The sequence below is a fragment of the Mustelus asterias genome, chromosome 8 (genome assembly GCF_964213995.1).
Source record: "Mustelus asterias chromosome 8, sMusAst1.hap1.1, whole genome shotgun sequence".
In the NCBI taxonomy this organism is placed as follows: Eukaryota; Metazoa; Chordata; class Chondrichthyes; order Carcharhiniformes; family Triakidae; genus Mustelus; species Mustelus asterias.
The window spans coordinates 76,105,981-76,120,067 of NC_135808.1; the positions used below are offsets into that span (position 1 = coordinate 76,105,981).

A 14,087-nucleotide genomic window follows, 5' to 3' on the forward strand; every position below is an offset into this window, starting at 1 on the left:
GTATCGTGTGTTTCAAAATTTTGCAGCTCCGAAAGCTTGTGTGGCTTTTGCTACCAAATAAACCTGTTGGACTTTAACCTGGTGTTGTTAAACTTCTTACTGTTTCAAAATAGGAGCAGAGATAAGAGGGACGGATGTTTATTGTTTGTGTCAAATCCATGTATCTGTTTGTCCCAGCCTCAGATTTGAAATGTCCGGCTCAAAGGGGGAGACCCGGCTATCAGCTCCACACAGAAACTCGATGACCAAGTCTGAGGTCAGGAGGCTCTTACAAAGGTACAAGAGGGAGCGAGACGAAGCGTCCCGGAGAGGGGAGATCAGCCGGGACAGGTTACACGCGATCGAGACGGCGACCAGAGCTCAGATTCGTGAACTGAAAGAGAAGATCACCAGCCTGAACTCAGAAAACAAAAGCCTGAACAAAACGATCAAAAAGCTCCAACCCGAGCTGCAGTTAGACAGTAACGACAGACTTCGGAGCAGACTGAGCAAAGAGGTGGTGAGAGAACTCAAGCTGAGGGCGGAACAATGCAAGAATCTCCTGCAAGAAAATACCAGGTTAAATCAGCAAATAGATCAACTGGCAGCGGATTTGGCGCAGGCGGAAAACGCCAGGAAGCTTTTGGAAGAGAGTCTGCAAGCCGTTCAGAGTCAGGTGAAGAATCTGACTGGTGAGAACGAGCGGGTGCTAAAACTGTGGGAAGAAGCCAAGGTTCAGAGGGAGCAGACCCTGCGGATTAACCACTTCTTCCGACAGTCCCTGTTCAATAAACAGAAGTCTTACCAGACTTTGGATAAGTGCATTCAGACCATGGCCTCCATCCCCATTTCCAGGAGGTTTCAGAAGAGAAGCACTGAGGGCATTGTGAAACAACAGGAGCTGCTGCACCAGCAGACCATGAACATGAAGCAAAAGTTTGTGAATCGGGTGTCAGTGATCCCGAAAGAAAACCGAGGCAGCAATTCAGCAGCATCATCGACAAACACCTACAGAATTCCCCCAAACTGAAGACCATTCACCGGGAGGAGAGAATCACCCGGTTAGTGTGGGCATAACACAGGACCTGGATACCAGATAGTTGTGTTTCACAAAGAAATGTGAATTTTCAGTGTGTGTTATGAACCATTTAAAGGGTTATTGCTTCTAGGGGATGATTTGGCTTTCATAAGATTATGGTGTGAAATAATTTCTAATCTCAGGGGTGTCTGCACACTTTGGTCTTTAACATTATAAATATCCTGTAAAGTAAGACTGATTAAAATTGTTCTCTATTAAACTAACTTGTGTTGTGACCAATGTATCTGAAGTACGGCACTCAATATCAACTACGAATAAATGGCAATCAATCTTCTTGGAGAGACAAAGGATGAGAGGAGACCTAATAGAGGTGTATAAGATGTTGAGAGGCATAGATCGGGTGGACTCTCAGAGGCTTTTTCCCAGGGTGGAAATGTCTGCTACAAGAGGACACAGGTTTAAGGTGCTGGGGGGTAGGTACAGGGGAGATGTTAGGGGGGAGTTTTTCACACAGAGGGTGGTGGGCGAGTGGAATCGGCTGCCGTCAGGGATGGTGGAGGTGAACTCAATAGGGTCTTTTAAGAGACTCCTGGATGAGTACATGGAGCTTAATAGGATGGAGGGTTATAGGTAGGTCTAGAAGGTAGGGGTGTGTTCGGCACAACTTGTGGGCCGAATGGCCTGTTTGTGCTGTAGTTTTTCTATGTTTCTAATCCTTTCTAAAATAAAGGAACTTGTATTTATATAGTGCCTTTCACAACCTAATTGTCACATGTATTGGTATACAGTGAAAAGTATTGTTTAAAAGCATACCGTTCATAGAGCAGGGAAGGAGTGTAGAATGTAGTGTTACAGACATAGCTAGGGTGTAGAGAAAGATCAACTTAATGCAAGGTAAGTCCATTCAAATGCAAGGTAGATCCGTAGGTCCATAGGTCCATAGGGGCGGCACGGTAGCACAGTGGTTAGCACTGCTGCTTCACAGCTCCAGGGACCTGGGTTCGATTCCTGGCTTGGGTCACTGATTGTGTGGAGTTTGCACATTCTCCTCGTGTCTGCATGGGTTTCCTCCGGGTGCTCTGGTTTCCTCCCACAGTCCAAAGATGTTTGAGTTAAGTTGATTGGCCATGCTAAAAATTGCCCTTAGTGCCCTGAGATGCGTAGGTTAGAAGGATTAGTGGGTAAATATGCAGGGATATGGGGGTAGGGCCTGGGTGGGATTGTGGTCGGTGCAGACTCGATGGGCCGAATGGCCTCTTTCTGTACTGTAGGGTTTCTATGATTCTATGAAAAGTCTGATGGCAGCAGGGAAGAAGCTGCTCTTGAGTCAGTTGGTACATGACCTCAGAGTTTTGTATCTTTTTCCCGTTGGAAGAAGGTGGAAGAGAGTATTTCTGGGGTGTGTGGAGTCTTGACTATGCTGACTGCTTTTCCGAGGCAGTGGGAAGTGTAGATAGAGTCAATGGATGGGAGGCTGCTTTGTGTGATGGAGTGGGCTACATTCACGACCCTTTTTTGCGACTTTAGACAGAGCAGAGACCCCAAAATGCTTTGCAGCCAAATTAGTATGTTTTGAGGTGTACTCACTCTTGTAATCAAATAGCTCCCACACGCAGCACAGCTGCACAGACAGCACTGCCAGAATGAGGAATTAACATTGGCCTGTCCACCAGGGAGGACAGACAGGCCCCCAGTTAAATCACATGGGCATATCTCTGGCATGATTGCCATTCCCAATTCCAGGGAATTCTGCTTTACTTTAAATTAAAAGAGTAAAAAGTCTCACAACATCTTCATCCAGTGAAGGGGCAATGCTCCGAAAGCTCGTGATACCAAATAAACCTGTTGGACTTTAACCTGGTGTTAGACTTCTTACTGTGCCCACCTCAGTCCACTGCCAGCATCTCCACATCTTAAATTAAAAGAGACAGTTTAAATATGACCATCTTATAAAGTCTGACATTTGTAACATCTTCTCCCCCAATAATCAAGAAAGACATTACTTTAGTATGATTTTTCTATCAATATCAAAACTTAACTGAATATTTAACCACAATCTTACTCCATTCGGTACAAGTAACATTTTCTGTCCTTTTGTCACATTTTACCGTTAAATATCATGTCTTGGCAACATTATAATGCTCAACTCATAACAGAAGAGTGAACAGTTTACCGGTTGACCATGTGAGGCTCACATTGCTGTTTGTGGCTGCTGTGAGGACAAGAACTGAAATGCTGTAGTTTCTCCATCCTCCTCCCACTCATGATTTGCCTCTCCACAGCATGCTAGGTTTTTGTAATATTTAAAGAGCTTAAAGAACTGGAGCCAGCCCACTCCATGGACCACATACTATCCACCTGCTCATAGATTCTCTCTCATTTGGTGAACCCTCTGAAGGGAAGTTTTGCACAGCATTCCAATCTCCAAAATGGAAGTGAGTACAAAAAGAACAGGCTCAGAATTCCTCTTCAGCCTCTTAGCTCACAGATCTTAATCCCTAACCCAATGTTATATCATTTGAAAAAAGGTAGGAACTATGTTGTTAAATGCACGTATACATATATATCCAGAATGCCACATCACTCACTACTGCCAAAGTAAGTGTATCATTCCACAGCACATACTGATTTCTGAGAAATACATTTGATGTCAACCCCAGCATCTGTTTAATGGTGAGATTATTTCAAACTTCTGGGAATCACCACAGCAGGTCAGAAGCTGGGAATACTGCAGCGAGTAGAACCCTTAAGAGTATTGATAGGCAAAGGGATCTGGGTTTACAGGTACACAGGTCACTGAAAGTGGCAATGAAGGTGGAGAAGGTAATCAAGAAGGCATACGGCCAACTTGCCTTCATCAGCCAGGGCATTGAGTTTAAAAATTGGCAAGTCATGTTGCAACTTTATAGAACCTTAGTTAAGCCGCACTTGAAATATAGTGTTCAATTCTGGTAACCACACTACCAGAAAGATGTGGAGGCTTTGGAGGGGGTATAGAGAAGATTTACCAGGATGTTGCCTGGTATGGAGGGCATTAGCTTTGAGGAGAGGTTGGAGAAACTTGTTTTGTTCTCACTGGAACGATGGAGGTTGAGAGGTGACCTGATAGAAGTCTACAAGATTATGAGAGGCATGGACAGAGTGGATAGTCAGAAGCTTTTTCCCAGGGTGGAAGAGTCAATTACTAGGGGGCACAGGTTTAAGGTGCAAGGGGCAAGGTTTAAAGAAGATGTATGATGCAGATTTTTTACACAGAGAGGGTGGTGTGTGCCTGGAACTGGCTGCCCGGGGGGGGGGGGGGGGGGAGGGTAGTGGAAGCGGATATGGCAGTGGCTTTTAAGGGGCATCTTGACAAATACATGAATAGGATGGGAATAGATGGATATGGTCCCCGGATGGGTAGGGGGCTTTAGTTAAGTTGGGCAGCATGGTCAGTGCAGGCTTGGAGGGCCGAAGGGCCTGTTCCTGTGCTGTAGTTTTCTTTGTTCTTTTGAGTAATTCACCTCCTGACTCCCCAAGAACCTGTCCATAACCCACAAGTCAGGAGTGTAATGGTATACTCTGCCCTTGCTTGGATGAATACAGTACCAATAATGCTCAAGGCAGCCCACTTGATTGCTACCCCTTCCAGAAATATTGACTCCCCCACCACTGACCCAGGGTAGCAGCAGTGTGTACCATTTACAAGACGCACTTCAGGAACTCACCAAGGCTCCTTAGACAGCAACTTCCAAACCCATGGTCACTACCATCTAGGAGACATGGGCAGCAGACACTTGGGAACACCACTGTCTGGAGGTTCCCTTCCTAGCCATTCATCATCCAGACTTGGAACTATATCGCCGTTCCTTCCACGCCGCTGGGTCTATGTCCTGGAACTCTCTCCCTAACAGCACTGTGGGCAGGGTGTACCTACATGGGCTGCAGCGATTGAAGAAGATAGCTCACCACTACCTTCTCAAGGACAATCAGGAATGGGCAGTAAATGCTGGCCTAGTAGCGAAGCCTGCAAGGGGTATGAGAAGAGTGTGGGAGTATTGTGTTGAGATAGAGGATCAGCCATGATCATACTGAAGGGTGGCCAGATGGCCTACTCCTGATCCTAATTTTTGTGTCTATGCTTCTACATCTTTTGAACAAAAAAAACATTTTTTTAATAACTTGGATGTGCACAAACTAATACACGTTCAAAAGCTGCTGGTTGGATGTTTGTAACCTTTGTATTAGGAGCTGCATCTGTTGACACAGGTTAATTAATAAAGCAAACAAAATACTGGTATTCATTTCCAAGTTGAATTAAAAAGCAGAAACGATACGTTAAACTTGTATAGAACCTTTGTTAGAACACACTTCACACTGTAAATGGTTTTGCTCTTCATATCATAAAAAAGATGCATGGAAGATCTACTAAAATGGTATTAGAACTGACTCAGGAAAATGAAACAGGCCTAGTATTTTTTTCTATAAAAAAGGCAACTGGGGTAATAATCTGATAAAGGCTTTTGTGATTGCAAAAGGGTTGATAGAAAAGGCTTGGAGAACATATTTCCACTTGCATAGGAGAACCAAAGCAGGGGACATAAATAATATATATATCCAATAGAGAAGTCAAGATAAATGTTTTTAACTGGCGAGTGGTTAGAATGTGGAACTCATTACTATAAGGAATAGTTGAGGCAGCTTGCATAGAAGCATTTAAAGGGAAGCTAGAGAAGGATAAGAGTGAGAAAGGGGGAATTGTTAGTGGGATTAGGGGAGTGGGAGGATTGTGTGATAAATACCGGAATGGACTAGTTGGGCCAAATTCTGTAAATACTATAGTATTGAACTCTGGAATATTGGGAGCAACATCCAGTGATTTGGATGCTAGGATCTGAAATAGCAAGATCTGAATTAGCTGTTCTGTAATTCAAAGAGCTGCGTAGGCTTAATTATGAAATATTTGCTATTCTGTCTAGACAATGAAGTTCCAGTGAATCCATTCTTAACTGTGGATGCTCTGTAGTAAGGTGATGTTCTGTCCTTTCAGCATAACACGGCCCAAAGGTTTTCTTCAGGTTCATGTATTAAAGCCAATTATACAGCCTCTATCCCCATGCTGACTTGTTTATATAACCATACCTGGATTCTGGATCAATTTTCTAGGTACCTGAAAATGAGATTGGGCACCATCGCTTTCTGAGCCTGCCCGCAGTAAGCCATGTTGCTGGTTCCATCGCTTCCAAGTGGCAACGTGATCTTTTAAAACCAAAGTTGCTGCCAGGGTGGGCTCAAAGTGACATCGTGTGACACCACTTCATGTTTTTTGGCTGAGTGATAGCACAGGGAGAGTCGCTTTGGGGCTGCTGGCTGTGCAATTCTACCTATTTTTTGGGAAAATTCTGCCCAGAGTTAACTTTTTCTAATGAAAGGTCATCGACTCAAAATTTTAAACTTGGTTTCTCCCTCCAAAGAGCCCAGCTGAATACTGCCAGCTGTTTGTACCTGATAGAGCAAAAACGATTACATTTTTCAAACTTATTGTACCATTGGAAAACAGGATTATTTTGCAATAGACTGGGGCAGGCAGCTATTATTTGATTGATTTTGACAAGTTGCCACCTTTACAATGTGATTTCCTCTCCATTTCAAGTGCTCTTGGGCACTTAGCAGAGGACAAAATAAGCAGAAAACTTGATTTGAAATAAAGCTTGATTTGCAAACGGAAGAATCTGGGTGCATATCCCAAAGAAAAGATCAAGTATAGTTTTCCAAGTATGCACATATGGCATGATAAATGCAGGAAAACAAGCCCAAACCTCTGATATGCATGACCATTGGGCAAGCCTCACTACCAAAAGTGAAAAGTCATGTGGGTTTTTCTTTTAATTCCTTCAGGTAAGTAGCAAGTTATTTGTGAATGAACCATTTGTGTGTCAGCATTCAGCACAACCGTTGCTAAGTTATACTCAGTATGGCAAGTGCCTCTCCTCCAATTCCTGAGAGAAGCAAATAATTATGGTCTTAAACTTTGCATTTACATTTAAGAGAAAAAAAATTCACACATCACCTTGGTCCAGCCAAGGAAATGCTCAGAGCTGGAAATTTAGAGAAGGTTATATATAACCAAATCCTTTCAAAAGCTGGTGATAAGAACAAAGAACAATACAGCACAGGAACAGGCCCTTCGGCCCTCCAAGCCCACGCCGCTCCCCGGTCCAGGATTGAATCCTGAATCCAGGATCCCCGCCCAATTTTCCAGCCTATCTACATACCAATATCCTATCCACCGAGCTGTCCCTCACAGCTACGATGCTTTGTTCATTACAACCTATTAACTCACCCCCACCCCCCCATTCCAGACCATGTGATCTCCAGGGAGAGGCGAAAACCCAGAGTGAAAAACCCCAGGGCCAATATGGGGAAAAGAAAATCTGGGAAATTCCTCTCCGACCCCCTGAGGCGATCGAAACGAGTCCAGGAGATCACAATGGCCCTGATCGGAAAATGCTTCCCAACCCTAGTCATTTCCACTTCCATGAACACCATATGAATTCCCTGCCCCCGAGACAGGTTCCCAACTATCCGCAGTCTCGCTCTGTACTGGCACCAGCAAGATGATCATAGAATGAAGCCTTGAAACGAGAAACAAGGAACAATTAGCCTGCGCCGCTCCCTGGTCCAAACTAGACCACTCTTTTGTATCCCTCCATTCCCACTCCATTCATATAGCTGTCTAGATAAGTCTTAAACGTTCCCAATGTGTCCGCCTCCACCACCTTGCCCGGCAACACATTCCAGGCCCCCACGACCCTGTGTGTGAAATATGTCCTTCTGATATCTGTGTTAAACCTCCCCCCCTTCACCTTGAACCTATGACCCCTCGTGAACGTCACCACCGACCCGGGGAAAAGCTTCCCACCGTTCACCCTATCTATGCCTTTCATAATTTTATACACCTCTATTAAGTCTCCCCTCATCCTCCGTCTTTCCAAGGAGAACAACCCCAGTTTCCCCAATCTCTCCTCATAACCAAGCCCCTCCATACCAGGCAACATCCTGGTAAACCTCCTCTGTACTCTCTCCAAAGCCTCCACGTCCTTCTGGTAGTGTGGCGACCAGAACTGGACGCAGTATTCCAAATGCGGCCGAACCAACGTTCTATACACCTGCAACATCAGACCCCAACTTTTATACTCTATGCCCCGTCCTATAAAGGCAAGCATGCCATATGCCTTCTTCACCACCTTCTCCACCTGTGACGTCACCTTCAAAAATCTGTGGACTTGCACACCCAGGTCCCTCTGCGTCTCTACACCCTTTATGGTTCTTCCATTTATCGTGTAGCTCCTCCCTACATTATTCCCACCAAAATGCATCACTTCGCATTTATCAGGATTGAACTCCATCTGCCATTTCCTTGCCCAAATTTCCAGCCTATCTATATCCTTCTGTAGCCTCTGACTATGTTCCTCACTGTCTGCAAGTCCTGCCAGTTTTGTGTCGTCCGCAAACTTACTGATCACCCCAGTTACTCCTTCTTCCAGATCATTTATATAAATCACAAACAGCAGAGGTCCCAATACAGAGCCCTGCGGTACACCACTAGTCACAGGCCTCCAGCCGGAAAAAGACCCTTCCACTACCACCCTCTGTCTTCTATGACCAAGCCAGTTCTCCACCCATCTAGCCACCTCCCCCTTTATCCCATGGGATCCAACCTTTTTCACTAGCCTACCATGAGGGACTTTGTCAAACGCTTTACTAAAGTCCATATAGACAACATCCACGGCCCTTCCTTCGTCAACCATTTTAACTTAAGCCAATTAAAATGTATCCACTAGTCAGAAATGCAACAAAGACAATTTTAAAGATTTATTTAGACTTTTGAATTGGTATAACTGTCAAAAATATTTGATTTAAGTTTCAGTTTAATCTTGTGCAACTTAAAAACAGCGCTTCAACAGAAAAATACTGGCTCTTTACAAAAACAGATTCTCTCTTTAAAGATGTACAAAAATAGAACAAACAAACCAAAAGACCAAAATATGTCCCCGATGAAAACAGAAATCTCAGAGTCATTCTTTTAAAATATTCCGAACAGGAAATAATCTTATACTGGCGCAGAATACAAAAAAATGAACTTTAGAGAAAAAAAAACGGATAAGGTTGGAAGTGGATTATAAAGTCTCTGCACTGAGTAGCATCGGCTCTGGGAGGATGCAAAACTTCAAATCACTTCATTCTTTATATTCCAGAAACTGTTGCAGCCTTTTTCTGTGTTCTGTAGAAAGCTGGAGAGCTCTGAAATTAAAAAATATATAAATCAGTTTCTGGTCAGAATGTTTTAGAATCATAAATATGTTTATTTGAACATTTCACAAGAGTTGAGAGAGAAAAAGGCCAGTTTCACCTAAAGTTAGTTTTATCACAATTATCTTAAGTAAATCTATTTAAAATACCAAGGCCACAAGTGAGAGGTCTGAAAATGTATCTTGTAGCAACATTTAGAATAATAAAAGACAAATTTACTTTAAGTGATCTCCGAAGGTGGTGGTTATCCTGTAAATTGCAGTTTTCAGGGAGGCACGGAGGGTAAACCTCAGTGTCTTGTAAGATGAGTCTACCAGAGTGCCAGTGGATCTCGCTGGTTTGCTGGAGGCATGAGGCAGTTTGAAATGTCTGTCTACAGCCTGTTTAAAAAGAAATAATGCGATCACAGTAAAACTAGTGGAGAATCACAGACATTTGAAAGGAACTTTAAAGAAAATCTGAAACAAAACGTAAAGATCATAGAAATCATAGAAGCCCTACAGCACAGAAAGAGGCCATTCGGCCCATCGAGTCTGCACCGACCACAATCCCACCCAGGCCCTACCCCCAGATCCCTACATATTTTACCCACTAATCCCACCCACATCTCAGGACACTAAGGGGCAATATAATCATGGCCAATCAACCTAACCCGTACATCTTTGGACTGTGGGAGGAAGCCGGAGCACCCGGAGGAAACCCACGCAGACACGAGGAGAATGTGCAAACTCCGCACAGACAGTGACCTAAGCCGGGAATCGAACCCAGGTCCCTGGAGCTGTGAAGCAGCAGTGCTAACCACTGTGCTACCGCGCCACCTGATAAGATTTGTGTGGTATGAAATATAAAATAGTTATATTAAAAAAAATAGTTTAATCAGGTCTCTCTCTTTTTGGTGTCAACTTCCCCGCTGTGCTGCAGTTGGTACTGGATACAGACACTGAGTGGTGCGGTGGATTAACCTGTTTACCTTTCACCCCAGGACCTGTACTCAAAATCCAGTTTTGGAGTGTTGGGATGGAAACTCCTGTCTCCTTGGTGGCTCAAATATTTCACATTAAATTATCGGGAGGCAGTTTTAACATATATCCCAGGTACGCAGGTTTGTGGAAAATGCAAATATCATAACAGTAGGAAGTGGTGGTCATCATTAATTGGGACTAAAGTACACTGTTGAAAGCTTCTCCTTGCAACTCGGATGTTTATCTGGAATGTGCCCCCTACACTATATGCAAAGCGTGAAAGTACACGCTACCCAGTTAAGTGTACAGATGCACATAATATGAGAGTTTAAAATACCAAAGGTAAGATAGGACTCTCATTCGAGTCTCTTATACCCACTCACCACTGAATCTCCCAAATAACACTCAAGAAATTAGGAATGTTTAAAAATAAAGTGAAGATTGAGGGACACAATACATTTCCAATTACAGATCATTTACTATAATAATATAATCCACGGGAAAAAGCAGCATTTCAAATGTGTACTGAAGTGCCCAGCACATCCTGTAAATGAAGTTTACCTCCTGGAGAGAGAGCATGGCACACAGAATGGATGACAATGTTGTCTGTACTACACCATACTGGTCCTCTGTAAATGAGGCTGCTACAAGGTGGGAGAGGCCTGCAAAACAAAGACAAATACAGCAACTAAATCCCAACACCAGCAAAATTAAATAAAACCTCATTACTCCTGACTGGAACGATCTGGATTCTTTGCTGTCTCTTATGGTCCTTTCCATGATAACATGCCTGGCACCATTCAGTATGACAGCTCCACCTTCAACAGATTTGAAATTCAGGATGGGGTGAAACAAGTCTGCCTCTATCCCCTACTCTGTTTGGGATCTTTTTCTCCATCCTACTGACCAATGTGTTCCCTATTGACATGGAAGCTGTGCACCTGCACACACTGTCAGCTGGGAAACTCCTCAACCTACCAAGACTTGCCTAGCACTTAAAAGTTTACCAAGCCGCAGACTAATGATTGATTACCAACCGAGCAACACATCTGGAGGAAAGTAAAGTTGCGCTTGATTTATTCTGCAATGTGGAGCTTTAAGTTTATTAAATGAGATTTTCCTGCAGATCAGCACCTTAGGCTGGAAATTCCAGTCTAAAGTGATTTTAACTACTGTCCAATATTCTTTGATCTGGTCAATGCAACAGAAGAAGAAAATGACAATCCTCAGTGTTTAAAAAAAATCTTTAAATAAAACAGTATGCATCCAATGGAGTGAACTTAAAAAGGGTGGCACAATGGCACAGTGGTTAGCACTGCTGCCTCACAGTGCCAGGGAACCAGGTTCGATTTCCAGCTTGGGTCACTGTCTGTGAGGAATTTGCACGCTCTCCCCGTGTCTGCGTGGGTTTCCTCCGGGTGCTCTGGGTTTCCTCCCACAGTCTGAAAGATGTGCTGGTTGAGTGCATTGGCCATGTTAAATTCTCCCTCAGTGTATCCGAACAGTCGCCAGAGTGTGGCAACCAGGAGATTTTCATAGTAACTTCATTGCAGTGTTAATGTAAGCCTACTTGTGACATTAATAAACTTTAAAATAAAAACAATTTTGGAAATATTTTGCAGCATCTGTAGAGGCAGAAGGAATTAATGTTTCAGCTCAATGACCTTTCATCATTGTTTAGGAGAGTTATCAGAAACGGATCAGGCATGCTGACACAATGTCTAACAAGTCCTTCATTCTCTTGCTAGTTTACCACCATTTCTAAAGTTCTGCAAGCAACAGGAGTAAAATATCAAATTTTATTCCCACTTTCAAAATTATTTCCATGACCAGCTGTATGTAGCATGTCTTCAGGAAATACTTAGAGATTTTCAGCATGAATGTATACACACACACTGGTTAATCTTCTGTGGATATTCCAGTACCCAATTATCCAATGCCTTCACTGATAACCCTATAGCCAATGCCCGTCACATTCTTTCACACCTTAGCTGACTATGTAGGAGAGGATGGCTAGTAGGAACATAGAATGGTGGGGCTGAAAGGCCCACATTCAAACAGACTGGGATGGAGGCAGCAGGTCAGTGGAGAGATAAGCTATGGTCAAGGTCACAATGCACCTGAAAGAATCAGACAACGTGGTGTAGTTCCAGCTGAAATCAGATGCAAAGTAGGTACACTCATGCTCAGCTGAAAGGATTTAAATTGAAGAGACATTGAAATAGTAGGATGCCAATAGCATATCAGAAGGAAGTATTTATTACAGGAAGTAAATACAAAGTTTTTGTACATGCAGCTCTGTTACTATGTCATTGAAAGTAGATTTTCTCAGTCATTCATTTCTGTTGTCCACAGTCCAAAGATGTGCAGGTTAGGTGAATTGGCCATGCTAAATTCTCCCTCAGTGTACCCGAACAGGCACCGTAGTGTGGCAACTAGGGGATTTTCACAATAACTTCATTGCAGTGTGAATGTAAGCCTACTTGTGACAAATAAACAAACTTTACCATCTTTCCTTCTGAGCGGGAGTTGATGTGTGGCATGGTGTAAATTGGCGGGGGGGGGGGGGGGGGGGGGGGGGAGGAGGAGGAATTGTTAAAGGTCGTAGGTTATATTTTCCTGCATTGGTGTTGGGTGGTGAGCATACAGAAAAGGGATTTGCTGAGGTCATGGGCTACTTTCTTTCATTCTGGGGTGGAGGTGTGATGCACAACAAATTACATTATTTTGTAAATTGAGTTTGTGTCTTTATATGCCCTGTTTGTGAACTGAAATCCCACTCACCTGATGAAGGAGCAGCGCTCCGAAAGCTTGTGTGGCTTTTGCTACCAAATAAACCTGTTGGACTTTAACCTGGTGTTGTGCAACTTCTTACTGTGTTTACCCCAGTCCAATGCCGGCATCTCCACATCATAACAATTTGGAAGACAGGCCTCCAAACAGTGAAGATATTCCCCATCATATATTTAGCATCGGACAACAATTTTCCAGTTATAAAAATCACTGAATTTTTTTTATGGGCAAGCATTCATTGGATATCTTTAAAGAGTACAACTTAAACCAAAATGAAAGCATTTTGCGACTGCTGCTAAAGAACAATTCCTTAATAATGGTGTCATTTTGGTATCTTGAGGCTTTAAAAAAAAGTTACAACTTCAATGGGCGGAGCAGAACAATTATAACCCACCAAGAGTTAATGAAAAAGTCCCATAACATTTGGGTTGGATTAAGTATGTTTCATATTAAAATTTATTGCTAGTTAGAAAGAATTCCTTAACAGTTATGGTTTCATTCTGTAAATACCATTACACACTGGCTGTTACCTTCAAGAGCCCATATATGTGCTTGACTGTTGGCAAATAGAGCCTGACTGGAAGCTTCTGGAAGCTGAAAAGAAAATGTAATTAAAATTAATCTCACTTCATTATAAAGAAATAAAAAAAGATACGCATCACAAGTAAGATTGGCAAGACAGGGCAGCTGGGATTTCACTTTGAGCCTGTCAGATACACAAACATCAAAAGTCTAGTGCAACAAAAGGGTGGAGAAGCAGCAAAAAAAAATGTTAAGTTTCTCCAATGCCTCTCATTGAGCACCAATTTCTATCCTCACTCCCCCATGCCCCCCTCAATTCTGATAATAATCCCACCCATCTCGTTAACCAACTTTAATGTTGTTTTGTTCAGTTTGTGCTTTTCTCCCAATTTGCCTCCTTCCCCTTATTTGGAGAAGTGAGTGATGGCTTGGTCCTACATGGTCACTATTCGATTTGATTTATTATTGTCACATGTATGAGTATGCAGGGAAAAGTATTC

The 14,087-nt window shown here is 43.1% G+C and overlaps 2 protein-coding genes and 1 pseudogene across 2 annotated transcripts in view; 1 reads left to right on the forward strand and 2 right to left on the reverse strand.

Moving 5' to 3' along the window:
• The first annotated feature begins 241 nt into the window (after positions 1 to 241).
• Positions 242 to 1,009, forward strand: LOC144497749 (uncharacterized). The gene has a single exon (XM_078219187.1). It carries the CDS (start codon positions 242 to 244, stop codon positions 1,007 to 1,009), a length of 768 nt encoding a protein of 255 aa, XP_078075313.1.
• Positions 1,010 to 5,995: 4,986 nt separating this feature from the next.
• On the reverse strand, positions 5,996 to 6,220 carry LOC144497907 (small nuclear ribonucleoprotein E pseudogene; annotated as a pseudogene).
• Positions 6,221 to 8,849: 2,629 nt separating this feature from the next.
• ndc1 (NDC1 transmembrane nucleoporin) overlaps positions 8,850 to 14,087 on the reverse strand; it is a 30,829-nt gene continuing 25,591 nt past the window's right edge. The window contains exons 15-18 of the mRNA XM_078218289.1: positions 13,596 to 13,659; positions 10,834 to 10,934; positions 9,530 to 9,690; positions 8,850 to 9,301 (exon numbers count right to left, since the gene is read on the reverse strand). Coding sequence (XP_078074415.1) covers positions 9,238 to 9,301; positions 9,530 to 9,690; positions 10,834 to 10,934; positions 13,596 to 13,659 — 390 coding nt within the window. The 3' untranslated portion in view covers positions 8,850 to 9,237. The remainder of the gene's footprint in view (positions 9,302 to 9,529; positions 9,691 to 10,833; positions 10,935 to 13,595; positions 13,660 to 14,087) is intronic.